The sequence below is a fragment of the Trematosphaeria pertusa genome, assembly GCF_010094035.1.
Source record: "Trematosphaeria pertusa strain CBS 122368 unplaced genomic scaffold BU26scaffold_1, whole genome shotgun sequence".
NCBI classification, from domain to species: domain Eukaryota; kingdom Fungi; phylum Ascomycota; class Dothideomycetes; order Pleosporales; family Trematosphaeriaceae; genus Trematosphaeria; species Trematosphaeria pertusa.
The window spans coordinates 3,386,892-3,412,615 of NW_022987212.1; the positions used below are offsets into that span (position 1 = coordinate 3,386,892).

The following is a 25,724-nucleotide window of genomic DNA, read 5'->3' on the forward strand; positions in this document are numbered from 1 at the left end:
CAGCCACGGCTGTCGTCGTGGAGCATGCGTCTAGAAGCTTCTGTCGTTCTCATCCTCCTGCGTTAACCTCACCGGCACACGCCCCCCAACGCTCACCGGTCCAAGGAATCGCCGCAACATCACGTATATCACTGTCCATTGCAGCATACAACGTTATTTCATCATGCAGTGTCATGTTTCAACATATCTCAGGCAGCTGATCGCGTCAATATCGAGCTGGCTCTTTGCGCTCTTGTCCATTCTACCAGACGGCGAACGACAGCTGCGAACGAAAACGCCCATGTGTTGGCGCAGAGAACCCCGATAGTCGCTAGAGGAGTCGCCTTCCTTTAAGAAGATGCGGGAAGTAGTCGCGCGGTGCGCTGACGTTGTTGTAAGGTTAGACCAGCACTCCGGTGAAGGCGTCTATTCCGCCCAACCATTCGTACCACTGGCAGACTCAGGGACCGCCTTCCCATCGACCAATCGCAAAGTTTCCTCCAGGACCACCAGGTCTCGTTCAATCATTTCGGCCCAGTTCTGGATATCTCCAATCTCGTTGAGCTTCTTGGTGCTTGTGTCCGCCATCTTCTGCCATTGTGCGCTCTGCTTGGCCAACGCAACTGTCTGCTTCGCCAGCTCCTTCTCCTGCTTTGCTATGGCTTCCGCGTTGGCATGGAGATCGGCCGCTCGTGTCCGCATCTCATTGTCGACAGAGTTACCCACAGAGGCGAGTGAGGCCGTCACGGCGGCACGAGCCTCTGCCGTTCGGCGGGCGGCTTCCGGATCAGCGGACATTGTGTGACGTGTCTGGTGCGGTGCGGTAGGGCTCGGGAGGTGCGTGGTTCTGTCTTTTGGGGAGACGGTTGTAAGCAGGTGCCTTCGGGGACGGAGCAGAGGCCACGAGAGACGAGTCGCGACTTATAGTGCTGCAGGGTGCATGCACAACCGATCTTCCTGCTGGCTTCAGACCAAGATAAGCTTTTTAAGCCATCCGCCGATGAGAAGCAAGCGGCGCGTTAAGCCAGATGGGATGCATGATGGTGTGAAGGAGGCTAATCTGAATGGCCGGGGAGCGGGACGGACATGAGAAAGCGAGACATCCATTGCCGGGATCACTGGGTACGCCCTCCTTTTCTGCAGCAGTCAGGGATTGGAGACACGTGTCCGAGGAAGGCTGGACGCTTCGGACAGTATGACAGAATGGAACCGTATTATGTTAAGACAGCTGAATGGCGGGGTAAGTGAGGCAACGAAGATTAGAGGGAAGTCTTCAAGACTCCCAAAACGCCGGTATTGCAGAGGTTCTGCAGGGCTAAAGCATACTTCCTAGTATCATGATATTTCGACATTGTGTTTGGACTCTCGGGCTTCGATTTCAGTGCGCAGTGCATGTCCATAATATGGTCAAATGCAAGCCGTGGTGGGAATCGACGGGATCAGGCAATATATTTCAAGCAATCGGATGGCCAAACTGCAGCAGAAGTGGTGAGATATCGCAGGTCACAACCGTCACAAGTTTTTGACGAGGCGCGTCAATGTAGTGAGTGTCAAAGGGGCAACGGAAGAGAAGTGAGAACCTTGAGGATGGGATGAGAGGCAATTCGAGCCGACGCTAGCCTTATCGGCTGCCGTACCTTATCGATAACGCACGGTCCTCCACCTCACACCTCCACCTCTTTCAAGACTTGACACACCTTCAGAGCCACGGCACCGCACGCTGCTACGCTGTACTATATCAAGCTGGCGTCTTTTTGACAAGCTCCAATGGCGTGAGCAACTGTACTAGCCTCCCGTCATCTCGCTGATGTTCCGGGTCGAGCCCTACTATGAATATATTAAACAGCCCTTGGCTCCACGCCGGAGAAATTGCAACGCCTCTCCACAAGATCCAAATTGCCAAATTGGGCACGGAGCTCTCTCTCCTGTCATCACTGGAGGAGCCTGCGATTCCATATGGGACCATTTCACGACCGGCTTAAGACACGCCACGCTTGATCAAGAGATGGATGAAGTAAGGAATATGCTATACGGTACGGAAGCAGCTTCCAGTAGAGGGAGGTTCAGGTTGTCGAAAATTTTCCTTCGACCTCCGGAGAAAATTGTCAGCGCAACGCATGAATGCCCTCTGGTACCAGAGGCTGACCAACGGCAATGCATACGAAAATGCAGGTACAATCCGCTGAAGCAAGACAACTGCTCCGCAAGCCGTTTACCGGGGTGTTTCCTGGAGCCGAGCTTCCAGAAATCTTCGACCCTCAGCCGCCTCCACGTTCTCCTCTCACCAGACTCTTGGCCTCTATCAAACCTTGCCAGTTAGGGAGACTTCCCGGTGCCCAGCTAGCTATACTCCACCTATGTCAATCTAGAGCGGAAGCAGATCGTCCGTGTAGCTTGACGCATAGTGCATCACGAGCTAGGTGAATATCTTCCTATAAAATTGTCTCCAGCCTTCGTACAATTGTGCTATATCGAAGCGGACACTCACCATTAATCCATCATGAAGCTTACTGCTCTTCTTTCCCTGGCCGCTGCGGTAGCGGCATTGCCGACTACAACCGATGTAGTGCCCCGAGCTTCGATATCGAAAGCTGATGGAACCAAGTTCAACATTGACGGCGTCACAAAGTGTAAGCTAAGCTCTGGTCCACCGTTTCACCGGTAACTCAACGCTCCAGACTACGCCGGCACGAACAGCTACTGGATTGGATTCCTCACCAATGACAACGATGTCGACGTCATTATGGGTCATCTAGAGACCTCTGGCCACAAAATCCTCAGAGTATGGGGGTTCAACGATGCGAAGTCTCCTCAGTCAGGCCAAGTATACTTCCAATCCTTCTCTGGTTCCACCGCATCCGTCAACACTGGCGCTCTCGGTCTGCAGCGCCTTGACGCGGTCGTCAAAGCCGCAGAGAAGCACGGTATCAAGCTCATCATCAACTTTGTCAACAACTGGACGGATTACGGTGGCATGGCAGCCTACTACTCCGCCTGCGGCGTCAGCAGCAACGCGCAATGGTATCAAGCCGCCAAGTGCCAGACTATGTATCAAGCCTACATTAAGGCCGTTGTGTCTCGGTACCGGAACTCCAACGCTGTCTTTGCGTGGGAACTGGCGAACGAGCCGCGCTGCAATGGCTGCCAGACGTCAGTGCTCACAGACTGGATCCGCAAGACGTCAGACTACATTCGCTCGCTCGATTCAGACCACATGATCACCGTTGGCGACGAAGGCTTTGGTCTCGCTGGTGCCACTACGTACCCGTATCAATATGGCGAGGGCATCGACTGGCGGGCGAATCTTGCGCTCCCCAACATCTCCTTCGGCACCTTCCACTTGTATGTCGATTCCTGGGGCGTCAGCAACGACAAGGCGTTCGGCGACAATTGGGTCGCCGCTCATGCAAATATTTGTAAAGAGCTCAACAAGCCGTGTCTGTTTGAGGAATACGGTGTCACGAACGCGGCGGACCATTGCCCCGTGGAGAGCGGATGGCAGAAGAAGAGTCTTTCGCTGAGGAACGATGGCATGGCGGGCGATTTGTTCTGGCAGCTAGGGGATAAGATCCAAAGCACGGGACAGCAAACGCATAACGATGGGCATACCATCTATTATGGAAGCGCAGATTGGACGTGCCTTGTGGACAACCATGTCAAGAATATTGGGTAGGGAGACATGGCAATCGAGAGGTCTTTAGTATACATGATACTACAAAATTGATTTGTTTCTAGTCCTCAGCCTGTCGAATGTATGCAGGGTAGCTTTGATAGTGAACCAAATTACATGATGGCGCAGCCGTCCAGTCCAACCATGCCGTCGCAACCTGCATTGAGCTCATCCATTGCCCGCCTGACCTGACACAGACACACGAATCGCTCCGTTCTCTACAACTGGAAGTCGTCGAATTGCTTGCGATCTGTGCGCGATGATGTCAGACGCAAAATCGAATCGCATCGCAGGGCGTCCGCCGTGCTGATCATCAGATCAGGGACGGGCCGCCGACATCGCAGGAAGGCGTACAACCTTCCCTATCTGACAAATGCGCCGATGGATGACGATTCTGTGCTCAGCTTGCCTCGTCCCAAGTGGGTGAGGATGGAGAGCCGAAGGTGCGGTCGCGGGAGTGGTTGGGGGCCGATAGCTACGCCACACGGGCAGCTGCAGCTGAACGCGAGCGGCAACTGGAAAGGTTGGCAAACCGCTGGTCGAGGCCTGAGAGCCTTGCTTTGCGGGCTAAAAGCGCGGCCAGCCTTCTAACTCTTCCATTGCCGCTTCCCGTTCTGCCGCCTCCCGCGATCGAAGTCATTGTCGCATTGCAGAGCTCGGCGCAGAGCTTGATATCTCGGCCCCGGACCGACAGCGAGCTGACGCTCACAACCGCAGCCATCGGCCATCCATCGGCTGCGCCCAGGCCAGGCGGTTACGAAAGGCTGAATCGGGGCGTCTCCAGCCCCACTGGAGGGCAATGGCCGACCGTCGGCCACTCATCCACGAGGCATCAGAAGGGTCTGATACAGCGAACAACACGCCTGCATTGCCGTCGCTGGGCTTCTCTTCCGGCTCCCATTCCCTCGGATTCAGCCCAATTGCCCAAGTTTCGCCGCCGTCGAGCCCGCCCGCCTCGCGACCGGGCTACCAGCGCCTGCAGAGCGATGCGACTGCCGTCGAGAGGAATACGCCCTCTACAGTACACGAGGAGGATGAGGAGGATATCGCAGACAGTTTCAGGCGGCGCACGGCGGCGGGGCTAGGTATTGACAGCCCTGCGTCGCCCCCAGCGAACAGTCGGCGAGTGTCTATACAGACGATACCGCGACGTCCTGTCGCATTCGGCCCGAAAAGCCCGCCCATAAAGAGCCCAAGCACACTCAGTCCTCCGGGCACTGGCGACCCATTCATAGGCGGGTTTCCGAAAGATTCACCGGGCAGCACACCGGATCTGAGGCGAGAGCGGTACAGTCCGAGAGACGAAGGAGGAGAATACGAGGACTACAGGCGAGGTGTGCTGAAGAATGCGACAAAGAGCAGCACCAGCCTCAACGATGATTATCAGCAATACTTACATTCCTCCGATACCGAAAGGCTGCGCAAAGGCACGTCCATCAAGTCTGCTTATGAGAGTGAGTTCTCTCCCGTCGTTATATCTTATCGCCCATTAATCACTGCACAGCAAACTTCCGCCCCAACCACGAATGCCCGACCGCAAAGGACTTCTACCAATCTCGATTCACGTGGATCTCCATTACCATAGTTATAATATGTTTCTTCTCCACGGTGTTCTCCGGCATATTCCTCGGCCTCGCCTTGAAAGCGCCGAGATACGGGCGAAGGATAACCAGCCAGGGTTCGTTCAAGCCTTCCGATGCCATTATACTCACTTCCGTCATGGCAAAACTTATCGAGTTATCGTTTGTCACATCATTCGTGGCTTTCCTTGGCCAGGTGCTTAGTCGAAGGGCTTTTATGAAGGAGCAGGGGCGCGGTGTCACCCTATCGGAGCTGAGCATGTGGCGCTGGGTACGTAGGCCGCGGTACACACTAGAATGTCTTAGCCTTGAACTGTGAAAGCCCTTCCTGGGGGCCTTCAGCAGGTAATGACCTAAGACATGCGAAAGTGTTAACTCCCTCCTCCTCCGCCTAGAATATCTGCTAATTGTACCGTCACCTTTCAAGGTAGTTCAACCTGGGACGCTTATCACTCATTTCGAGACAGCTCGGTACTCAGGTCTATCCGTGTTAGGCATTCTCAGCCTTTTGAGTGCAATTTTAGCAACTCTCTATACGCCTGCCGCGACTGCTTTGGGTTTGTACCAGTTGAACCCCTTTGACCCTCATTGCTTACCGAATGGGCAGTGCAACCAATGCTTAAGGACGGTGACTGGGACAACAAACTCTTTGCAGGCAGAGTGAAGACTGATGTTGCCAACATCAAGTATCTCCAATCGATATGCGAAACGCCTATTACGCTCGACATGGACAAAGAAAACGCCGGCAATACGTGTCTTCAGATTGAGCATGCAGGTCAAGGATATCACAACTATCAGCGCTACCTCTCATATTGGAACCAGGCCTCCAGGTACGGCAATGGGACGTCAGACCAGCACAACCGACCTCCGGGGTTCGGGCTCTTGCATGAGAATACTACCATAACGGCTCAATGGGTCAACGTCATTGATACCATTGAGGTTTCCAAGCAACACAAACGCGCAGTGAACAACGTTTCTCTAGCGATGCCCCACTCAGGTGTCTTCGCAGCTGCCCGCGACCAGAGGAACGATATCCTACAACCTGAGGAGCTGAATTCTGAAGGCACTTACGTTCTGAGGGCTAGCGTGCCCAGCCCAGTATTGAATGTACTGTGCACCAATCTTAAGGAAGACGAGTTGGCACCTATCGTGTACTCTGCGTGGCCTAACAGCGAAGATGTCGACATAAACTCGTGGACTACGCTCTCGGCAATCGCGACGACGGCAAACAAGACCGTCGTAGATGACATCTTCGGTTGGACCAAGAGGGACAGCGAGGCATTCACTGACTACCCGCCCGTCTTTGCGAAATATCCCAACGCCTTCAATACCATCATGAACCACACCAGCTATTACTGGGGAAGAGACTCGATATACCTGCTCGGCGGCGGTGGCGCAATGGACGACGGCATTAACCTAAACGGTACATACGTCCTTTGCAAAATACGCGTTTATATGACACCGGAATGCAGTACCCGGTACAACGTCACCGGTTCTGGAGGTACAATGGAAGCTCTTTGCGAAGATAAGAACGACGGCATGGCCTACATCAAGAGCATGACGAACGCCACGCAAGGGCAGAGCGTCCTGAATTGGAGATATGTCGGCTTTGATTGGGCAAATAGCATGTCGTTGAACACGGGGATTATGGACGGCAACGCGAGTAACTCCCGATTGTTGACGCAGCTGATCCTACACGAGAACGCAAAGGGAGAGATCGACTTGAATCCTGCGCTGCCCAGCCCGGCAGAGGCCCTCGCCGTCATGAGTGGCTGTACGCTGCTCATGTCGTGGATCGATGCGCCGTTCGTCATGTTCTGGAACTACACCCGCCCCAACCTCGACGAGTACCAAACTCAATTCTTCAATGCTTCCGTCAAAGCGCAGCAATATGCCTCTGGCGGCGTCGACAACGTGTCTAAAGGCTGGATAGTTATTCTCCTCCTAGTCTTCCTGATGAACATCTTCGTCCTCATCTACTTCCTCTTCCACAAAGGTCTCGTCACAGACTTCAGCGAACCGCCGAACCTCTTCGCCCTGGCTGTCAACTCGCCTCCCTCGCACCTGTTCGCCGGCTCCTGCGGCGGGGGGCCCGAGGGGAAGCAGTACGTAGTCAATTGGTTCGTTAATACCGAAGGAGACCACCTTTACATGGAGCCCGGACAAAATCCCGTCCATGATCATTCGCACCATGCACATCCTCATGTGCATGTTCATCATGCGCCCAACCCAGCCAAGCCCAGCGGTACAGGCTTCTTTGGCGGAGTCACGGCGCCCTTTAACAAACTCCGCGAGCGGGGTTTACATTTTGGGAGGACGCAGGATCAGACGCGGTTACGGCCCGCGAGCGTCGTGGAAACGGACTTTGAGCTGGAGGATGGACACACGAAGACGCAGCGGCAGTATGCGAAGCTGGCGAAACGCAGGAGCATGCTATGAGTATCCCGACATGGCCTTTTAGTGTCTAATAGTCAATGTGTTTTTGCGAATATTACGAGTTCATGAGATCGTTGGGATGCTTTGAAGGACCGTGATTTGCTCTCTGACTTGAGTTGTCTACATTTCTCCTAGCACGCACATCTAGCTTTCCGCTCAAACACTACCGCGACCGAGAACATCCACCGGCTGGCATTGTCACGCTACCGAAACGAGGGAACAGACAACCCCAGCGCAAAGATCTCAGAATCTCTGTCTATACACTCCGGATCCCCCTCTTCATGCCGAAAAAGGTATCTACCGCGCGCCTATCATTCAGGCCGTGTCTCCCGGTCCCTTATATCCTCGTCCTCCACTGCATACGCGCCCGGATCTCCAGCATATCAGCACAAATTTGAGCGCCGCCAGAGGGCCAGACGGACTCACCCCTCGGCTGAGGTTCGTCCGGCGTAATTTCCGAAATGCGTAGACCCTCCATGGGAGGGCAGTCTTCTCCAACACGTCAGTGCATGGCCATTTAGACGCACAACGGGAGTGGAAGGCGTTGAATAATAGTAGTAAGCAGTTGGACTGACCCCCGCCCCCTGGCCCGCCCCTGCTCGGCGGAACTGCCGGCCTCATGTCAGAACTGCGGGGAGGGTGGTTGTGTGGTGGGTTGTGTGGAAGAGAGGCGGGTGAGTGAAGGTGATGGTGATGGTTAGATAGGTAGAATGGGAGCGATACCAGCGCAATTTACGGTAGGAGCCCAGCCTAACACATTCGTGGAACGCGTGGCCGCTGGTAATTGGTGGAAAGCGAAGGGAGCAATAATGCGCCGAGGCACGGAGGAGGAGGGCAGCATAGTAGCAGGCTCTTGTGGTAGGGTATTCTCCGGATTTAAGGGCTCGTCGTGCATGCTTATTTGGCCTTGTATGCAGCTGTGAATGCCTCCAGGGTGGCTGTTACGCACGTCGTCTTTCCGGAGAATTCCACAGCGTGAGGGGCAAGGCTGAGGATTCCCGACCAATAGACACAGTCAGATATGACAACAAATGAACGATTGTCTACAAGTTCGACCGTACCGCCGCGGTAGCGTCGAGCAATACAAAACTTCCCAGTCTCAGAATAAATACATACAAGGAAGCCGACCGAATTTCGAATAGGCGCGCAAATGAACGAAATAGTGGGTATCATAATGCCAAACCTCCCCCAAGCCGATCCTGCAGCCATTACATCCGCCGTTCCTATCAAATCCTAGAGAGTGGGAGTCGCTCAAATCTTAGACGACGTTCATATCGCCTCCCACCTCGTTTTCGTCATGATACTCCCGCTCGTAAAGACGCTCGGGCTCGACCTTACGCCTGAAGATGTAGCGGTTGAAGAAGTACGGCACTTGGCGCAAGCCATAGGCAGCGTGAATGTGTGTAGGAACGGAGAAGATTTGGTCCTGTTACCTTTGCATCAGCACCACATCTTTTGCGCCTTGTCTGCTGGCTGACGGGGGGAACACTTACCAATTCCTCTAACGTCTTTCCCTTCGTCTCGGGCATGAAGAGCAGCACGAGCACCCATCCGATGATGTTCCACGCGGCATACCATCCAAACGCTCCTTGCGGCTTGAACGCCTGCAGCAAGCTCGGCCACGTGATCGACAGCACGGCGTTGAAGAACCATGTCGTCGCTGTAGCCAACGACATGCCAATAGTCCGAACGTACAGGGGATACGCTTCCGCAGAGTATGTGAACGGTACAGGGCCTTCACCCGGACTGTACACGATGCCGAACAGGTAGATACCGAGGGCGATGCAGGCGACGTGGCCAGTGGAACCATCCGGGATCCAGAAAGAGAAGCCGGTGAAGAGCAGGCAGAGGGACATGAGCGGGAACGTGGTGAGCAGCAGGTTGCGGCGGCCGAAAGTGTCTATCGTGTAGACGGCTGGTATAGCGAATAAGAAGTTGATGATACCGAAGCCGAGGGAGGCGGCAAGGGCAGACTGGTCACTGAATCCGGAGTCTGAGAAGATACTGGACGAATAGTAGGCAATCACGTTGACGCCGCAAAACTAGAGCTGTCAGAGGCCATGTTCAAAGACCAGTAAAATGGGGGCGGACATACCTGTTGCATAAACATAACTATCTCACTCCCAAGCAAAGCGCGCCGATTTCGAGGCACGGTCCACAACTCCTTAATCAAGCTCTGCCCAATCTTCATGTTCTCCTCCGCCTTCAGAAGCTCTGCCATGTAGAACAGATCTCTGGCTGCCTGAACCTTGCAATAACGTAGCCTTACCATAGAGTGATATGCTGATGCATGCCTTCCCTTGGACATATACCAACGAGGTGATTCGGGACACATAAAGACAAAGCAGCAGACCACTACAGCAGGCAGCATTGCGGAGGCCATCATAAGGCGCCAGTTGAGTCCTGTGATGTTGTTCGTATCGGGGACGCCATAGAAGATCAAGTCCGATGCATAGCCAATCATGATGCCGAAAGCAGTCCACATTTGCCATTGCATGACGAGTGCTCTGAGGACATAGATTAGAGTTGAATAATACTTTAGTGTTAAACTTACCCGCGGATCGCCGGAGGAGTGCATTCGGCTGCGTAAATGGGCACAGTGGCCGATTTAGGGCCGATACCGAGACCAAGTGCTAAGCGTGCGACGAACATATGCCACCAGGTCTACCTTAGTTAGCATCAAAGATTTGCTAGGGCTTGGGCGGTTGATGGGTTTTGGTTGAGGGAGCATACGTTGACGAAGCCTTGCCAGAAGCAGGCAATAGCACTGAAGAGGCAAGTAATAAAGATCGTTCCTCGCCGTCCGAAAACATTATTGAACGGAGTAGTGAGCCAGCATCCTATAAAGGCGCAGCAGATATAAGGACCGCTATTCAGAAGTCCAACAAGCCAAGTTGATCGAGGGTCGTCGCCACCGATGCCGAATTGGCCCTTGTAGAACAGCTGTGCTCCGTTCACGACGGTTTCATCTGCGGCCGTGTGAGAACGAACTCCTTTGATAAGAGGCATAAACCTTACCCATTCCCTGAACTGCAGCACAAGTTGAGCAAAGGATGATGACCAGATACAGGATCCAGGGCTGCGACCACCGATGACTAATCTCCTTCTCCAAGATGGCATGCTCTTCATCGGTAACTCCAAACTCCTTCACATGCTTTAGGTTCGTGGGATCTCGAGCTAAACAAGCCCCGATCTCCAAGGCTCGGACGTCGTCTTTCTCGGCAAGAGCATGCTCGTATGCGTATGCTCGGCCCATCTTTTGGAGCTCATTGTAGCTGTAGCCTTGGAGGGGATTTGCGAGCTTAGCATTGATGTTGCGTCGAGCACGTTCGGCCGCTGATTGGGCGACTGAAGGCCGGTGCGAGGTACTGGCTCCGATGGAAGCACCGCGCTCCTTGTGGGAGCGGTCTTCAATTCGAGAATCCGGAGAAGTCTCGCGCTTCTCCACCGGCTCCTCCGCTTTGGGTTCGGTAGACATAGTGGATGTTTGATGTGTACTTGCTACTACCGAAGCTGAAGCACGTCAGCTTTTGATATATGCATAGAGTTAATGTGCTCACCTTCAGTGTGTGTCCTTTCGTAGCACAGCTTCGGTATGGAAGAGTGCCACTCGTAATGGTAGGATTAGGACAAGTCCGACCAAGCCAAACACGCGGAATGCTGATGGATAAGTACCCGCACAGCCGCTGACGCTCGGTCACGGCCTTGTGTGGCCCCAACTCTACGTTCAAGGCCAACCGATCCGTTAACCGGCCAAGTGCCCGCACGCGGATGCACAAAGCCGAGCTGCTAAAAGCGGCACGTCAGATGCTTCTTGACCTCCCAAGACCCTTGTTCGCGAGCTGTTCGACCGATGTTGCCTCGTTCTCTGGGTTTGGCAATGGGCTTGAGATCTCAATCCAAAGCTTGACGAGGAAATAGAAAGTGTAGTCCGCATTCTAGGTCTGTAGACGGCAGAGACGATATTAGAGTTGATCTTGAAGCAGCGAAGGGAGACATGAGACTATGATGTCACATGTAGATCGTTGTAAGGATAGAGCAACGATGCGAGGCAGTCAAAGCAGGGGGCCTAATCGAGCAAGAAAACGCCAAGACGAATAAGCTGGGGAATCGACACGAAGAACGACTAAGCCGCCGTATTCTCCTGCTTAGCTTCGTTGGCCTCGCGGTTTGAGTGATATTAGGCCGGAGGGAGATCGCGAGAATCAATCCTGCGCACCATTCCACTTCGTTGATTGAATTCGCATACTGAGTTTCTGCATCTCCACAAAGGACAACGTCGGAGAAACGAAGTTTCAGCGTTTATCCATCGCTGATCTCTTCTGCGTGGATTCCATCGATGTGGCGTGTACGCTGCAGGTCGGTGGTTCAACGAGCGTATGACGTCAGAGCCACCACCCATCGTGATGGATCGCGCACCCCGAACTTGAGTTTAGCCTTGATCTCACTCTTGACCGGTCCACGGGTAAAGCACCATAGGCACATCTGAGCCTCGTGGCATCTGGGTTAGCACGTTTCCACGCGTGCAACTAGTTGCTCAACGGTCGGACCAGAGATCCGCCTTACGCGAGTGCTATCTGAAGGGAGATCAAGCCTCATATCTCCACTGCGACTTGTCTTGTACTTTCTTGACGAGCTTGTAATTGGCGCAAGCTTGCTTCTACATCATAATCGCCTCCTGGCCTTTGACCGCGCCGCTTGGCCCGCGGCTTTGTTGTCTTGGGCGGGCTTAGGATGTGGAGAAGTGCTTGCGCAACGAGCGGTTTGCAGCTTTTTGTGGGTCTGATACTGAACGCTAGTGGATTCTGAGCCTCTGAGGAGGCAGATGGAAGATACAAAGGATTGGAGATGATGTCACGGAGTATAGTTCAGAAAGCGCAAGGCTGATATGGAGGATGGCGTATCCGTTCGCATCTCGTCACAGCCTGTCCCGACTCTGCTGGCTATGCTAAGCTCCTTGTATGATCTTGTAGAAACGCTACAGTATGGCATCGATAATCCTAGTTGCAATTCTAACCAGTAAAATCAATGGTCTCAAATGAATCTCCTAGCATGGCTTTAGCTTTGGCCCCTGATTCAATACATAATTCGCTCTCACTCTTGCACCATTTGTGATGTTGTTTTAAAAGCTAGAACTTCTGCTAACCATTGCCATGGCATCTAGAAGTAGCGATAGCCTACCCACTTGTAAAAAGGTACAAGACTGGGTAGCGTTGGAGGTAAGAATTGGAATGCGAAACGAGGGTGCTGGAGCGCTGTGTGCCAAGCCACTATGCTCTATTAGGAGCAGCCCCCTCCGCAACACAACACGGTCAACACCCGTTCATCATCCTCATCCACTCCATCGCCAAATCTGTTTTCCTGTCTCACGAAAAACATGCTTCCTCCCGTCGATTCTGCAGTACTTCAGCGGAACCCCAACTTCGAAGCCCTTTACAAAGACCTCTGCACCCGGAAACTCAACCCCGATGGCTCGACGCAGGAGAGGAAAAAGCAGCGCATGCATGATGACATACGGCGGGTAAGATGTTTGAAATTTCCTTTTTATTACGTTTTGTATACTTACCTTTTTCATCTCTTGTCATTGGAATTTTGTAGACTTATTTCAGGTTTGTTTACACTGTGTTCATTTCTTGGCATTGCGCTTTCTCGTTTCTGTTCATCGCTTGGTCTGCATATGCACACGATCAGATTCTGTGCGATGTTATGTTCTTGGAAGGCTTCACTGGGTTTCCACAGAATATGTCTCATTTCTCCCCCGTACCAATATGATGGCTCAATGCTCGTTCACGGGAGCTAGCACCGTTCAACCAAAAAGTCGCATGCGTTTTCTGCACTCCCCCCATCTCTTATTACATCTGATATTCCAATGCTAACACCACAGCAGAACCTCACAACTCTCCGCACCAACCTCCACACCTCCCGCACCCTCATCCAAACCCTCTCAGACCTGCCCTCAAAAGCCACCTCCCTACCCCCAGAACTCCATTCCGTAATCGAACTCGCCACCGCCCAACTAAGCGGCTACATTCCCCCCTCAGACCGCGCCATCCTCGCCGCCGACATCGAAACCTTCCTCTCCCACCTCCCCACCATATCCGCCGCGCTCTCCACCCAACTAACCACCATCGCGGACCTCCTCTGCACCATCTGCGATCCCAAGAATCCCCCGTCCATTGACGCCCTCCCCGCGCGAGCAGAGAAACTCCGGGACGCCGCTACCACCGCCCTCCCTGCCGACCTCGCAGAAGCAAAACTCCATCTCGCAAACACAGCATACGCCGTGCTCACCACCCACCGCACCCTCCTGCAGACCTCCATACGCATCCTCGAGCAAACGCAACACGGCACCCTCACGCGCACCACTAAATCGCGCGCCGAGCACCTGCATGCGCGCGCCGCGCTGCTCGGGCTGCAGGCCAGGATACACACGCACACGCATCCGCCGCCGGCGGAGTTTGTCGCTGCGCTGAAGAACTTCAAGGCGGAGCAGGGAGCCAGCGAGAAGGGGTTGAGGGATCGAGAGGCGTTGGCGAGGAGGGAGTTGGAGTTGTATAGGGGTGCGGGGGAGAAGGGGATGCGGGATTTGGCGAGGAGGAAGGTGTGGTTGAGGGGCGAGATTGAGCGAGTGGAGGCGGAGATTGGGAGTTTGGAAAGGGGGGAGTGAGGGGTTGTAGGTTTGGGGAGTGGCTTGGAGCGTGCTGGGAGGTATGCTGCACGACACCATAGGGATTCCTATACGTAGATACCGTATCCTTTATGGGGCAGAGACTTCACTCATAAGGTCCGAACCGTTCGTGTATCACACAAACCTCTTCTTCTCTCCGCTCTTATATGACCTTCTCGGCCACAACCTCATACTCCTCACCCACCACTTCCCCATCCTCTCTCAGAATCTTCTTCGCCCCCATCTTGCAGATCTGGACCCTATCAATCACGACCCCCTCCGCCAAAACAAAGTCTTTGCATCGCTCAACCAGCTCCCGCGCATCAAATCGCATCCAGCTCTTCGCGTTCGGCCCATGCCCTTGTGAGCGAATAATGTGTTCTTCCGCGGCTTTTGCTTCTGTTTCGCCAGTGGAGGGCTCGAGTGGAGCTGTAGTATTTTCGTCGCGTTCGGGATCTGCGTCTGGGTCCGCGTCTGGAAGGGAGTTGGTTGTTGATGCAGCGTCGTCGTCGTTTTTGTCGTCCTGCTTTACTACAACTGACTCCGCGGACTCTTCGACATGTTTCTCCTTATGCTTCCCCGCTTTCCCCCTCCCCCTCCCACTCCTCCCAGCGGACTTCGCATAAATCGTATTCACAATCGTAGCGTGCAACTTCAACGCCCGCTTATCCTCCACCAAGAACCCCTTCTCCCTGAAATAGTCCCTCAGCGCTACACCGAACGGATACAGTCTCTGCGACGCATCTCTCGGCTCCGCGTACAATATGCTAGTCTTGTGCGGTGCCTGCATCGGGACCAGGGACTTGAGGTCAATAGCCAGAGCCTCTGTGTCTGGAAACGCGGCGGCACCGAGATTCTCAGAGATGGTGCCTGCTTCCGCGGCCTTCTCAGCGAGCTTCTGGGCGCCGATGTCTCGGAGGAGACTGCGGATGTCGAAACCCTGTAGACACTGATTCGCTGCTCCCAAGCGCTCAGCGTCCAGAGACATGACGCCCAGCGTGAGATGCAGCGTTCCAACCGGCCTGACAGCTTCCAGCGGCACGAGCTCGGTTCTCCGCAGCTCATCCCTCAGCTTCTCCAGACTCGCTTCCAGTTGCTCCGCGCTCTTGTCACTGACCAGGGGCAGGCAAAGAAAATGCGTCAGCGGCGGTTTCTTCGGCCCACCTTTGCCCTTCTTCCCTCTCCCCTTCTTGTCTCGGCGCGGCGGTGGCGGTGAGACATCGCCTGTTAACGCGTTGCTTCCTTGTAATGTGGTCCGGACATCGGCGTTGTCGCGGAGCTTCTCGCCATCCAGGAAGTCGTTGTACTCGGCCTTGTCCTTCTTCTTCCCCATACTGGTGGAAGATGTGTGGAGCCGGTGCCTTCCGGGGTGGTGCAGGGATGGGTGGTGTGAAGAGACGACGAATGCGTGGACGAGAGACGACGGAAAAGCGGAGATATATGCGTGGGGACTGAATGGAGTGCGTCTTGGAAAAGCAGGTTTACCGCGCGTTTGTCCAAGTGCAGCTCGACAGGTCAATGAAGCAACGACCATAGGAGATGTTGGCTTTCAGCCTGAGAAAGAAGGCGTTACGAAAGGCCCCGTATCTACCTAGTGCGAATCAGAGAAAGGTTGAAAGCGCAGAGCAACTAACAGTGAAAGAGCGATGCTACGAACCCAACTTCAATGACAGACACGGAAGTTCACGATCATGGCATGGTGTCATTCCTACCAAGAATTGTGCAACCAATCACAAACGTTGCACAACTTTGTGCTCATGCGCAACAATGACGTAACGCCGCACTTTGTGGGGTACCCAAAAACGTGGAGCCCAGGTGTCGCACTCGTGCGCCTGGGTCGTCCCGTATGTGTATGCATATGCATAGGGCTACGTGTTTCAACGATTCACAAAGCGACGGAACTGTCTCCGAAAGCTCTGATGCTCAATAGCGAGTGCATACCGCTGTCGGCGTTGGCTATGGAAAACTCCCACAATCCTCGCAAGCAATGCAGACAAACATCCGCACAACGGCGGGGGCATTCTGCGCACCAACCCTTAGATGTGAATTTGAACAAACTTCGGGAATGGAAAGGAAGTTGGCCATCGTGATCATATTGTGAGAAACGCGCTATTCAGGGCGCTGGAGGGCTGCATCTACGCGTCGTATTCAGCAATCGTACCTCCGCAGCCCCGAAAAGGTGCTGCCAGTGTCTGCAGGGTTCCCCAATCGCTCAAGGATAGAGCTCCAGTTTCGGCCCTCGCACGCCTCATGATTCGTCGTTGTAGAACTTCTTGAGCACCTTCTCGACATCGTAGAACTCCTGCTTCGCTTGCTCAATCGTCGTCTTCAGCTTCGCGAGGCCCTCTTCCTCCGAGATGTCGTTTGTGCCCGTCTCGTCCTTCTTCTGGCCAAAATGCTGGATCTTCTCGCACGAGTCTTTCACCTTTGTGAGGCCGAGGGTTGCGGACGAACCCTTGAGGAAGTGACCGAGTTCGGAGAGGGTGCGGAGGTTTTTCTGCTCGCTGCGGTGCGTCAGCGTAGTTACCTTGAATACATATGTGGGCCGTGTCTCGAACTATACACAACGTATGTTTGGGGCTGATGCGGTGCGCGGTCGGGCACTCACAGGTTCGAGTCCATCTTGCCAAAGGTGCTCTCGGCCTGGGTGAAGAAGTCGTACACGATGCTCTTGCTGAACTCCCTCTCTTCCTCGTCCTCGTCCATCTCGAGGATCTGCTCGAAGGTGGCCGCGTCGATGCTGTCGCTTGCGCCGGGAATCGACATGATGCCCTCGTCGCCGTGCTTTGCGCTATTAGAAGCTGCTCGCAAGCAGAGGAAACAGGAGGGCGCCGAGGATACAAAGGGGACAGGAAACGAGCAGGCAGTAGAGATGTTAGGGTGATTATAGGAGGTGCAGGCACGCCGGGGAGACAACGTTGCGCGGATGATGGAGGGGCACACGAACCCTGTCTTCGTCCTGTGAATTCGCGCTAGCCATATTTGGCCCTCCCACGCTATGCTTAGAAACCCTGTCACTGAGAAGCCTCTCCGCGCGACACGCTGCGGCTCCGGCGACAACCGCGTGATGTGTCGAGATGAGTCGGGCGCCGACAAAGAGGACGCCCCGGCGTCTAATATTGCGGTCGCGCCTGTCGAATCGTGGTCCACGCGAGAGACCGGCGCCTGGGCCGATTCACCACGGAGGCTCGTTTGGGACTGGCGCGATGACGAAAGAAGGGTCGGCCCGTTCTCTCTTACGCACCAACGTCAAATAAGAAGGCCTCAACTTGGTTGCGGCAACTCAAAGCGGAAAGCTGGTGTCGAATGAAGGTTGGGCAGGCACGCTGTATTTAGCTGCGAGCCCGGCGCTTTTCTCTACGGCCGCCCAGCTCGGAGCAGTCTGCTCCCCCACCGGATCGCTCTACAAGCTTGCAGGCCGTCCGGAGTAAGGGTGCCGAGTGGGAGCAGGACTACCAATGCTTGTCCCGCCAGAGGCAGAACGGACGTTGGGCTGGACTGTCGGTGAGATAAGAAGAAGCAATGCTGGCAGTGATTGTCACGGGGATCCCGCTCATATACGGGGCCGCGGTTGACGAAATTGGGCCTATGTATGCACCACCATGGATGAGGGGCGGCGATGACGAGCAACCGCAATTCTGGTGGGGTCGGCTCGACGTCAACCGCCAGCCCTCCCGGCACATCACCGTGGACCAGCCGTTCAGTGTAGCGGCTCGTCTTCGGCCGGACAGCGAAGGTCACTCGCACCACATCATAGGTTCCCTAAACGCAACGCGCCCGGCTGCTGCTGGAGTCCCGGTCCACTGTCATGGCAGGGTGGGCGTCCCACGGTTACGACGTGCGGCTGATGGAGCCAGCGGTCTCTCTTTGTCCCCGCCGGAAGAAAACGTGGTGGAGAAACACCCGCTCGGCCACCATGGCAGGTTGGAATAAAGAGTCGTGTGCCAAGCGGCCTGGAAGCGGTCCAAAATGCTGCCTCCCGCCTGCTAGGAGTTCGGGAGGGTAAGACGACATAATGTGTGGTCCCCTTTGGGCTCGAAGGATGTTTTTGAATGGTGAGCATCAGCCGGGGATGTACGTCTACGTCAATGGCGCACCCCGTCGTCACCGTGCATATGGCACATGTAGGTCGCATTTCCGGACCCGCGGGCGTTGGCTTGAGGCCCTGCGTTTGGCGCCCGTGCTCCAAAGGGTTGTATACGGGCGAAACTCGCTCTAGTTCTCCACAAAGACGTGCTCCTCACATGGCTATGGGGGTATCAGCCCACGGTTGCATTGATCAAGTCTCTGGCAGACGTTGAACAAGCTACAGGCCTCTAAGCCTCGTATGCGTCCCGTGAACGTCAGGCCAGCAACGTCTTCCGTCGCGCAGAAACCTGCACGATGCAAGTCAATAAGTGCACATCCGGCCAGCTCCGAATCCAGACACAATGATTGATCAAGTCGCGTAGCTGTGCTAGGTTTCGTGATCCTCACCTGAAGCGCCGGGGTCTTGCTGCGGGTAAGAAACTCTTTCCGCGGATCGGACCCTCGGGGTCTGGATAGAGGGGCTGCTGGGCTGCTGCCAAGCCATGGATGGAGAATTTGCGCCTTTCCCCGCTAGTTGGAGGGTCCAGAGAGCAAACTTTGTTCAGCCGCCGTGAGGCCCGAGCAACGAGTAATGTGGAACCGCCATGGCTTCAAGATCACCAACGTCAAATACCCCCAAGGAGAGAACGTATCTAGGCTTTCGCACAGCTAGAGATGCACCTTGATGTCAGGTTCTTCTGCCCCGCGCACTTCCTTTTGGCACACGAGCGGTAGGTCTAAGCGGGAGGACCCTGGAACGCTAGAGCTAGGACCCGCAACGATGCACGAATATACCCGAACAGGCAAGGATTATCGTCACATTGATGAGAAAAATTATGACCAATGGGGCAGGATGTAGGCAAAGGATGTGCAGAGCCAGACGGCAGTCGGCACAGCTACTGCTACACTGCCCTGCAGTCCACTTTTGAGTCATGGGAACAGTTCAGTTCCGCCAGCTGGATAGAGGAACGATAGCGGTAGCGAAGATGCGTCAAATTTTGGGCCGCCGTCTACATGTACAGTCTAACCGCAGTCGTCTGTATGCGTACTTGAACAGTGTGGTATACAGTGCACGCTACGCCATGCCATGCCAACGCAGTGCGAATCGGAGCAAGACAAGACCGTGCCGTCCTCAGGACATTTATCCAGTGACCTTGTAGATGGCTTTGGCGAGGCGCTTGACGTTACCGCTGGTGATACCTGCGACTGAGATTCTGCCGTCCTTGGTAGCGTACACGGAATGCTGTGGTAGCGGTCAGCCTGCGCCAGGAACTAGGCGTCTGGGGATCGACGGTGAAATCAGGATTACGAGGCACATCGCTCACTTACCTCTTTGGCCAGAACCTCCATTTGCTCAGGCTTAAGACCGGTGTATGCGAACATACCGATCTGGGAGGTGATGTGGCTCCAATCATGCTTGCTCCCAAGCTTCTCGAGTTTCTCCTTCAGGAGGGCGCGCATGGTGATGATGCGGTCAGCCATGTCCTTGACCTCGCCGAGCCATTGCTTGTTCAGAGCCGGGTCGTTCAGGATCTCGGAAGCGATACGGGCGCCATGGATCGGAGGGTTGGAGTAGAGCGGTCGCACAAGAATTTTGATCTGCGAGTCGACCCGCTTCTTCTCCTCGGCCGACTCGCAGACGACGGAGAAGGCGCCAACTCGCTCGCCATAAAGACCCTGCATGCATAATTAATAACCCGCTTTAACGGCTATATTGCAAGTGCTATTCTTACCATGTTCTTTGCGAAGCTCTGGGCGAGAACCGGACGTAGACCCTCCTTGATGAAGTGCCGCAGAGCAAAGGCATCCTTGTCAGTGTCACCGCTGGCAAAGCCTTGGTATGCCATGTCGAAGAAGGGGAAGTGCTCGCCCTCCTTGACTGCATTGGCAATCTCCAGCCACTGCTCCTCCGTGGGGTCAACGCCAGTCGGGTTGTGTGCGCAGGCGTGGAGCAGCACTATGCTGCCCTTGGGCATGGCCTTGATATCTGCAACCATGCCCTCAAAGTCAAGGCCAATGGTGTCCTTGTTGTAGTACCGATACTTCTCGACCTTCAGCCCAGAGTCCTTGAAGACAGCATTGTGGTTTGCCCATGACGGTGTGGGGATGTAGATGGACTTTGCGCCGGGGTAGAAACGCTCGAGGAAGGCGCCACCGATGCGCAGAGCGCCGGTGCCGGAGATAGACTGAGTGATGGCCACTCGGTCCTCCTTGATAGGCGCCGAGTTAGGGCCGTATGCCAGCTGCAGTGCAGCCTTCGTGAACGCAGGAACACCCGTGATGCCAGCATACTCCTTATCCAGCGCAGAGTCCACGATCTTCTTCTCTGCCTGCCTCACTGAGGGCAGAACGAAGGGCTTGCCCTTGTCGTCTCGGTACGCGCCGACGCCTGGCACTCGTCAGCGACCACAGTTCGTCTCGGGCGTGCACCGGCGGACATACCCAAGTTGATCTTCTCAGAGTTGCTGTCGGCCTTGAATGCTTCGGTGATACCTGGAGAACGTCAGAGATGCCAACCGAGCAGCAAATGCCTCATACTTACCAAGGATGGCCTGCAGATCGAGCGGTGGTGAGCCGTGGTCAGTCAATTTGCTATGAGCCGCAACTTACATCCTAGGCATCAATTAGCATTCTCGCAGAGCAATTGGGCACTCAATGGCTGGTCGAGCGTACTGGAGGACCCTGGGGGACGTTCGACCACGCAGAGACGGTTCTAACTCCAGCCTTGACGGAGAACTGCTTCGACGCAGCTTGACGCAATGCGGTCCTGGACGAGGCGAGCATGATGGCTACGTCGTCTGAGGGTGTTGGGGAAGCACAATGAGGGAGAGAAAAGTTTGAGAAGATTCAGCTAGCAATTATTATGATGGCCTGAGACTTTTGACCCCAGAAATAGCTCCACGTTTGTTTTTGAGGAAAGCGTGGGAGAAGGAGCGGGCCAAAGCTCCATGCCAAGGCCACTACTCGGTCGCTCTTGCTGCGGCATTATGCCGAGGCTAGTCCAGTAGCAGCTAGCGCAGCTGATTTCGATAGCTGTCGTCCCAGAATTTGTGGTCCTGCAGATTCCACAAAGTCATTCTTCCCGACATGCGAACTGCGCTCACACGAACAAGCCGATTTGCGCATTGCGACTCGAATGCGTTCCACTCCATACCGGCGTTTCTTTGCCCTGCGCTGCTCAGGCCTCCGATAGCACATCCAGCTCGCCGTGTCCAAGTCCCTCCGCCCCAACAGAAGTTCTCTACTCTCGGACGAGCGCGCCAGCAAGTCGCAGCTAGCGTCCCTTCCCCCGAAATCAATGAAACACACCCTCCATGCACACAGTCCGAAGCTACTGCGCCCGGTCGGCAGACTCTCCCTCGAGCTTGTCCAGGATGCGGAGCTCCAACGCAACTGTACGACAAGGAGGAGGCCGGCTATTACAACATAGATAGGAAAGCGGTGAAACAGTATCTCGACTACGACCCGAGCAAACAGGTAGAGGAAGAGAAGGAGAGCGATGTATATGCCAAGGCGCTCAAGCAGGTAGACCCCAAGCTGCTCGAGGAAATAGGTCTCGACAAGGAGGTCCTAGAGGCGCCAACGCAAGTAGAGGAGAGCGCGCTGGAGACTCCTGTATGCGACCGATGTCATAACCTCATCCACCACCGGGTCGGGACGCCCATTTTACATCCGGCTGTCGAATCCATCCAGCAGACGATCGCTGAGTCGCCACATCGGCGCAACCACATATACCATGTAGTCGACGCCGCCGACTTTCCGCTTTCCCTCGTTCCCAATCTACAATCCTCCTTGCGCATACCGAAATTGCGAACAAAGAACCGCCGCGCGAAGCACAAGGGATGGGTAGCCAACGACCGCATCGCAGAAGTCAGCTTCATAATCACCAGGTCAGATCTGCTGGCACCGAAAAAGGAGCAGGTCGATGCCTTGATGCCATATATACAAGAGGTGCTGCGGGATGCACTTGGAAGGGTAAATCAGAAGGCACGGTTAGGCAATGTCAGATTGGTCAGCGCAAAGCGGGGATGGTGGACGAAGCAGGTCAAGGAGGATATATGGGACCGAGGAGGCGCAGGTTGGATGGTGGGCAAAGTCAATGTCGGGAAATCTAATCTCTTCGAGGTTGTCTTCCCTAAAGGCAGAGGCGCCGACTTCGAGGATATTCGCAAGATCCGGAGCGCTGCAGAGCGGGAAGAAATGCTAAAGAACGCTAAATCGGTTGACGAGTTGGCCCAAGTGCAGCAACAGCTCGCTGAAGAAGGCGCAGAGGAGGAGCACAGGAAAATCCAACACCAGGAGCACATCCACAAACCCCCCGAGCCGGACGAGCTGGAACCAGAGGAAGAAGAGGACTTCGACCCCGACTCGCTCCTCCCCCCACCGCAACCCTACACACCCTACCCTGTCCTCCCAATCGCATCCTCCCTCCCCGGCACCACCGCCTCCCCCATTCGCATCCCGTTCGGCCGCAATAGAGGCGAGCTCATTGATCTCCCCGGCCTTGCCCGCACAAATCCCGGTCTCGAAACCTTTGTGCAGCCCAGCGCGCACGACGACCTCGTAATGAAGCACCGTATCAACGCGCAGCGCTTCGTCCTCAAGCCCGGCCAATCACTCCTCCTCGGCGGCGGCCTCATCCGCATTACGCCCGTAACCGAAGACCTTGTCTTCCTTATCTATCCCTTCGTACCCATCGACCCGCACGTAACCCGCACAGACAAGGCTATCGACCTACAAGCCCAGGTCAGCGACCGTAATGTCTCCTCCATCCTTGCCGAAGACGTCGGCCCGAAGATGAAATCAGCAGGCCGCTTCAAGCTGAAGTGGGACGCCACTAAAAAGCTCGCCGGCCCGCTCACAAGCCTCGTGGCTGCTAAAATGCGCCCGGAGAACCTGCCCTTCCGCATCTGGGGCACAGACATCCTAATCGAGGGCGTGGGCTGGGTCGAGATCTCCGCACAGGCACGCCGTCCCCAGGGCTGGAAGGCCCCCGGCATGGTCAAAAAGGACCCCAACTACGCACAGAAAGCGAAGCTGGAGGCGCAGCGGAACAGGCTGCTGGAGCGGCAGCGCAAATACGAGGCCAAGGTCCGCGGGGAGGAGGACATGGAAGAGGAAAGGAACTGGGAGGACGAGTTGGAAGAGGGAGATTACCCTGAGGTCGAGGTATTCAGTCCCTTGGGCAAATACGTGGGGAGTAGGAGGCCTATGTGTGCGAGTGTGTGGGGTGGGCCGAAGCAGATTAGTAGTCGGGAGAGAGGGGCGAGACCCAGGCGGAGTATGAGGAGTGTGAAGAGGCAGAGACAGCCGAAAGAGAAGGCGTTTGCTGAGTGAAATTTGGGATGGCTCTTCGTTGAGCTTGTTGTACGATATGTGTCCGGCTTCAACTGTACTATATTACTGTACGCGCATTGGACAGGTTCATCCAGTGCCACCTTCATACTAGCGGAGCGCTGGAGAACTTCTTGAACATGGAGTTGTAGATTAGCTGTATGTAGTAGATACCGGATAACTCCAACATTTAACACCAAGTACATGAATTCCGCTCCGTGAAGCCGGGCGGCCCATAATGCTCTCTCATATCGAAACACACATATAGCCACTAGACCTCCCTACACTGGTCTAAAGACATCCATCCTAAATGCGGTACTGAATGCTCCCAAATGCGTCAGCACCAACGCCTTTACGCCTACCGAACGCACGGTCTCGCCCAGTGCGATGTCGTGCCCGCCCAAAACCGCTGTCCGAGCGCCATTGCCATCTTCTTAGTGGCGACGTCTGCCCCTTTCTCTGCGACACGGCGATGTCTCTTGGGCTCCTTGTGCATAATTTCTTCTGGGGCCGGTTTTAGTCCTGGCCCTTGTTCTTCCCGTCGAGGATGTCGAAGAAGGGTTGCTGCTCGTCGGCGCAATCCCGCTTATCCTTGTCGCAGCCGGGGAAGTTCGCGACGAGATCGCCCTCCTTGTACTTTCCATGCTTCGGGTTCGCGGGGCCGGAGGCATACGAGTTGAGCATGTTTTGCGGGACGAGGGCGAGCTTGGCTAGGATGGTGCCGTGCCATCTACGAACTGTCAGTATGTGTCTTTTCATATATTGATTGTCACATGTCAGTGATCGAGCGAGGACGTACTGCACGATGTGTTCCAGCGCATGCGTCTCCGCCTTCTGGAAGTTGTAGCTCCGGTAGATCGGGTCGAACCAGGCGTCTAGGAAGTACTTGGCCCACTCGCCGTTCCGAATGATGAAGCTGGTGGGCGTCAGACCCTCCTTATCTTGTGTAACGACGAAGTCTATTCTGTTGCCCTTCAGGTTGCCGAAGGTCTTGATGACGCTGTCTGGAGGGACCACGGGCTCGTTGATGATCATGAGCTTCTCGAGGCGGGCCGCATTAAGTAGCTGCGTCTGCAGGTTTATCGAGGGATTCATGATCAGCGCGGTGCTGTCGAGGTACCAGAAGAAAGTCGAGCCGGGGTGCAGCGTCATGGCGTGCCGAATCGCGGGGACTTTCGACCAGGAGGGCGGCGAGTTGCGGAGCGGGTATTGGGTGTTGTTGGGGAAGAAGGTGAGGTAGCCTTCGTTGCGCACATGTTAGCCTTCTGCTCTGTCATGAGGTGTAAATGAAGTTGTTTGAACGCACCATGTCTTTTCGCATAATCCTCCCGGTTCTTCTTGATCTTCTCAATCCACGCCGGATTCGCCTTGGGATCCAGCACCGTGACTATCACCACCGGCGGGCCGGTCCCTATCGCGACCTTTGCTATTGCAGGAGTGCTTCTGCCTCCTCGGCCGCCTATCCGTCCCAAGAGCCATAGTATTGTCAAGAAGCCTAATATGCCGAGTGCAAGCAACCGCACCTTATCTCTCCGTAATAGGTTCTTCAGTGCAGGCGGAATAGGTAGTGAGCTCTGGTTACGCGCAGCATACGGCGGCGGCCGCGACGTCTTTCGAGGCGGCATTGCGAAGTGCATGCTCGGGAGAAGGAGTGCGGCGGGAGGGCTAGGGAGGGCTAGATGGGAGATGTTGAGAGGCCAAACGAGGGATGGCAGTTGGAGAGGCGTGGGTATTGCGGCGGCAGCCTAATTCGAATTCATGCTTGGGGGTGGGATGCGAGCGATTCGGTGCCGGCGGGCTGCCTTTCACGGCGTGTTTGGCAGTGTCGAAGGGCACACGGAGGAAGTTGACATGTGGTGGGCAAAATTACAGGCGATATCGCGGCGCGGATGAGATGAGCGCCAAGCAGGGGCCCTTGCACCACTCCCCAAAGACGGGGTTGGACCCATGCTTCACGAACTCCCCTGGGCTTGTCTCCTATCTTTCGCGG

General features: G+C 55.1%; 10 protein-coding genes across 10 annotated transcripts; 4 read left to right on the plus strand and 6 right to left on the minus strand.

Moving 5' to 3' along the window:
* Positions 1–167: 167 nt before the first annotated feature.
* On the minus strand, positions 168–1,197 carry BU26DRAFT_513590 (uncharacterized protein). The gene has a single exon (XM_033827656.1). The coding sequence runs from the start codon at positions 775–777 to the stop codon at positions 406–408; it is 372 nt and encodes a 123-aa protein (XP_033691824.1). The 5' UTR covers positions 778–1,197; the 3' UTR covers positions 168–405.
* A 1,282-nt stretch (positions 1,198–2,479) lies between these two features.
* On the plus strand, positions 2,480–3,652 carry BU26DRAFT_413169 (glycoside hydrolase family 5 protein; the record flags this gene model as incomplete). The annotated part of the gene is made up of 2 exons (XM_033823010.1): positions 2,480–2,609; positions 2,658–3,652. 2 exons carry the CDS (start codon positions 2,480–2,482, stop codon positions 3,650–3,652), a joined length of 1,125 nt encoding a protein of 374 aa, XP_033691825.1.
* Positions 3,653–4,190: 538 nt separating this feature from the next.
* Positions 4,191–7,668, plus strand: BU26DRAFT_473333 (uncharacterized protein; the record flags this gene model as incomplete). The annotated part of the gene is made up of 4 exons (XM_033825467.1): positions 4,191–5,103; positions 5,154–5,500; positions 5,657–5,786; positions 5,837–7,668. Exons 1-4 carry the CDS (start codon positions 4,449–4,451, stop codon positions 7,666–7,668), a joined length of 2,964 nt encoding a protein of 987 aa, XP_033691826.1. The 5' UTR covers positions 4,191–4,448.
* A 1,255-nt stretch (positions 7,669–8,923) lies between these two features.
* Positions 8,924–11,143, minus strand: BU26DRAFT_527085 (uncharacterized protein; the record flags this gene model as incomplete). Its single annotated transcript, XM_033830748.1, has 7 exons — positions 8,924–9,091; positions 9,159–9,707; positions 9,761–10,172; positions 10,220–10,329; positions 10,399–10,634; positions 10,684–11,013; positions 11,053–11,143. 7 exons carry the CDS (start codon positions 11,141–11,143, stop codon positions 8,924–8,926), a joined length of 1,896 nt encoding a protein of 631 aa, XP_033691827.1.
* Positions 11,144–13,042: 1,899 nt separating this feature from the next.
* On the plus strand, positions 13,043–14,332 carry BU26DRAFT_414708 (uncharacterized protein; the record flags this gene model as incomplete). Its single annotated transcript, XM_033823083.1, has 2 exons — positions 13,043–13,186; positions 13,553–14,332. The coding sequence occupies 2 exons, from the start codon at positions 13,043–13,045 to the stop codon at positions 14,330–14,332; spliced, it is 924 nt and encodes a 307-aa protein (XP_033691828.1).
* Positions 14,333–14,495: 163 nt separating this feature from the next.
* On the minus strand, positions 14,496–15,665 carry BU26DRAFT_414937 (uncharacterized protein; the record flags this gene model as incomplete). Its single annotated transcript, XM_033823095.1, has 2 exons — positions 14,496–14,750; positions 14,871–15,665. 2 exons carry the CDS (start codon positions 15,663–15,665, stop codon positions 14,496–14,498), a joined length of 1,050 nt encoding a protein of 349 aa, XP_033691829.1.
* Positions 15,666–16,388: 723 nt separating this feature from the next.
* Positions 16,389–17,583, minus strand: BU26DRAFT_30091 (histidine-phosphotransfer domain, HPT domain-containing protein). Its single transcript, XM_033821780.1, has 3 exons — positions 17,280–17,583; positions 16,941–17,116; positions 16,389–16,836 (listed from the first exon to the last, which is right to left on the minus strand). Exons 1-3 carry the CDS (start codon positions 17,310–17,312, stop codon positions 16,581–16,583), a joined length of 465 nt encoding a protein of 154 aa, XP_033691830.1. The 5' UTR covers positions 17,313–17,583; the 3' UTR covers positions 16,389–16,580.
* Positions 17,584–19,103: 1,520 nt separating this feature from the next.
* On the minus strand, positions 19,104–21,207 carry BU26DRAFT_513595 (uncharacterized protein). Its single transcript, XM_033827657.1, is given in 7 exon segments — positions 19,104–19,643; positions 19,730–20,077; positions 20,134–20,789; positions 20,843–20,893; positions 20,943–20,952; positions 21,056–21,057; positions 21,073–21,207. 7 exon segments carry the CDS (start codon positions 21,182–21,184, stop codon positions 19,542–19,544), a joined length of 1,281 nt encoding a protein of 426 aa, XP_033691831.1. The 5' UTR covers positions 21,185–21,207; the 3' UTR covers positions 19,104–19,541.
* A 280-nt stretch (positions 21,208–21,487) lies between these two features.
* On the plus strand, positions 21,488–23,748 carry BU26DRAFT_536820 (uncharacterized protein; the record flags this gene model as incomplete). The annotated part of the gene is made up of 2 exons (XM_033831373.1): positions 21,488–21,743; positions 21,774–23,748. 2 exons carry the CDS (start codon positions 21,488–21,490, stop codon positions 23,735–23,737), a joined length of 2,220 nt encoding a protein of 739 aa, XP_033691832.1. The 3' UTR covers positions 23,738–23,748.
* A 50-nt stretch (positions 23,749–23,798) lies between these two features.
* BU26DRAFT_513596 (glycosyltransferase family 34 protein) lies at positions 23,799–25,547 on the minus strand. The gene is made up of 3 exons (XM_033827658.1): positions 25,041–25,547; positions 24,534–24,975; positions 23,799–24,464 (listed from the first exon to the last, which is right to left on the minus strand). The coding sequence occupies exons 1-3, from the start codon at positions 25,357–25,359 to the stop codon at positions 24,251–24,253; spliced, it is 975 nt and encodes a 324-aa protein (XP_033691833.1). The 5' UTR covers positions 25,360–25,547; the 3' UTR covers positions 23,799–24,250.
* Positions 25,548–25,724: the final 177 nt, after the last annotated feature.

What these genes read in the sequence shown, in the direction of transcription:
- BU26DRAFT_513595 (XM_033827657.1), bottom strand. Translation starts at nt 21,184, where the DNA reads ATGCTCGCCTCGTCCAGGACCGCATTGCGTCAAGCTGCGTCGAAGCAG. An exon ending in CTCTGAGAAGATCAACTTGG is followed by an intron (nt 20,790 to 20,842) that starts GTATGTCCGCCG and finishes GACGAGTGCCAG; the next exon opens with GCGTCGGCGCGTACCGAGAC. An exon ending in TGGAGGTTCTGGCCAAAGAG is followed by an intron (nt 19,644 to 19,729) that starts GTAAGTGAGCGA and finishes CCGCTACCACAG; the next exon opens with CATTCCGTGTACGCTACCAA.
- BU26DRAFT_513596 (XM_033827658.1), bottom strand. Translation starts at nt 25,359, where the DNA reads ATGCCGCCTCGAAAGACGTCGCGGCCGCCGCCGTATGCTGCGCGTAAC. An exon ending in GGATTATGCGAAAAGACATG is followed by an intron (nt 24,976 to 25,040) that starts GTGCGTTCAAAC and finishes TGCGCAACGAAG; the next exon opens with GCTACCTCACCTTCTTCCCC. An exon ending in GCGCTGGAACACATCGTGCA is followed by an intron (nt 24,465 to 24,533) that starts GTACGTCCTCGC and finishes GACAGTTCGTAG; the next exon opens with ATGGCACGGCACCATCCTAG.
- BU26DRAFT_30091 (XM_033821780.1), bottom strand. Translation starts at nt 17,312, where the DNA reads ATGGCTAGCGCGAATTCACAGGACGAAGACAGG. An exon ending in ATTCACAGGACGAAGACAGG is followed by an intron (nt 17,117 to 17,279) that starts GTTCGTGTGCCC and finishes AATAGCGCAAAG; the next exon opens with CACGGCGACGAGGGCATCAT. An exon ending in GGCAAGATGGACTCGAACCT is followed by an intron (nt 16,837 to 16,940) that starts GTGAGTGCCCGA and finishes GACGCACCGCAG; the next exon opens with CGAGCAGAAAAACCTCCGCA.
- BU26DRAFT_513590 (XM_033827656.1), bottom strand. Translation starts at nt 777, where the DNA reads ATGTCCGCTGATCCGGAAGCCGCCCGCCGAACGGCAGAGGCTCGTGCC.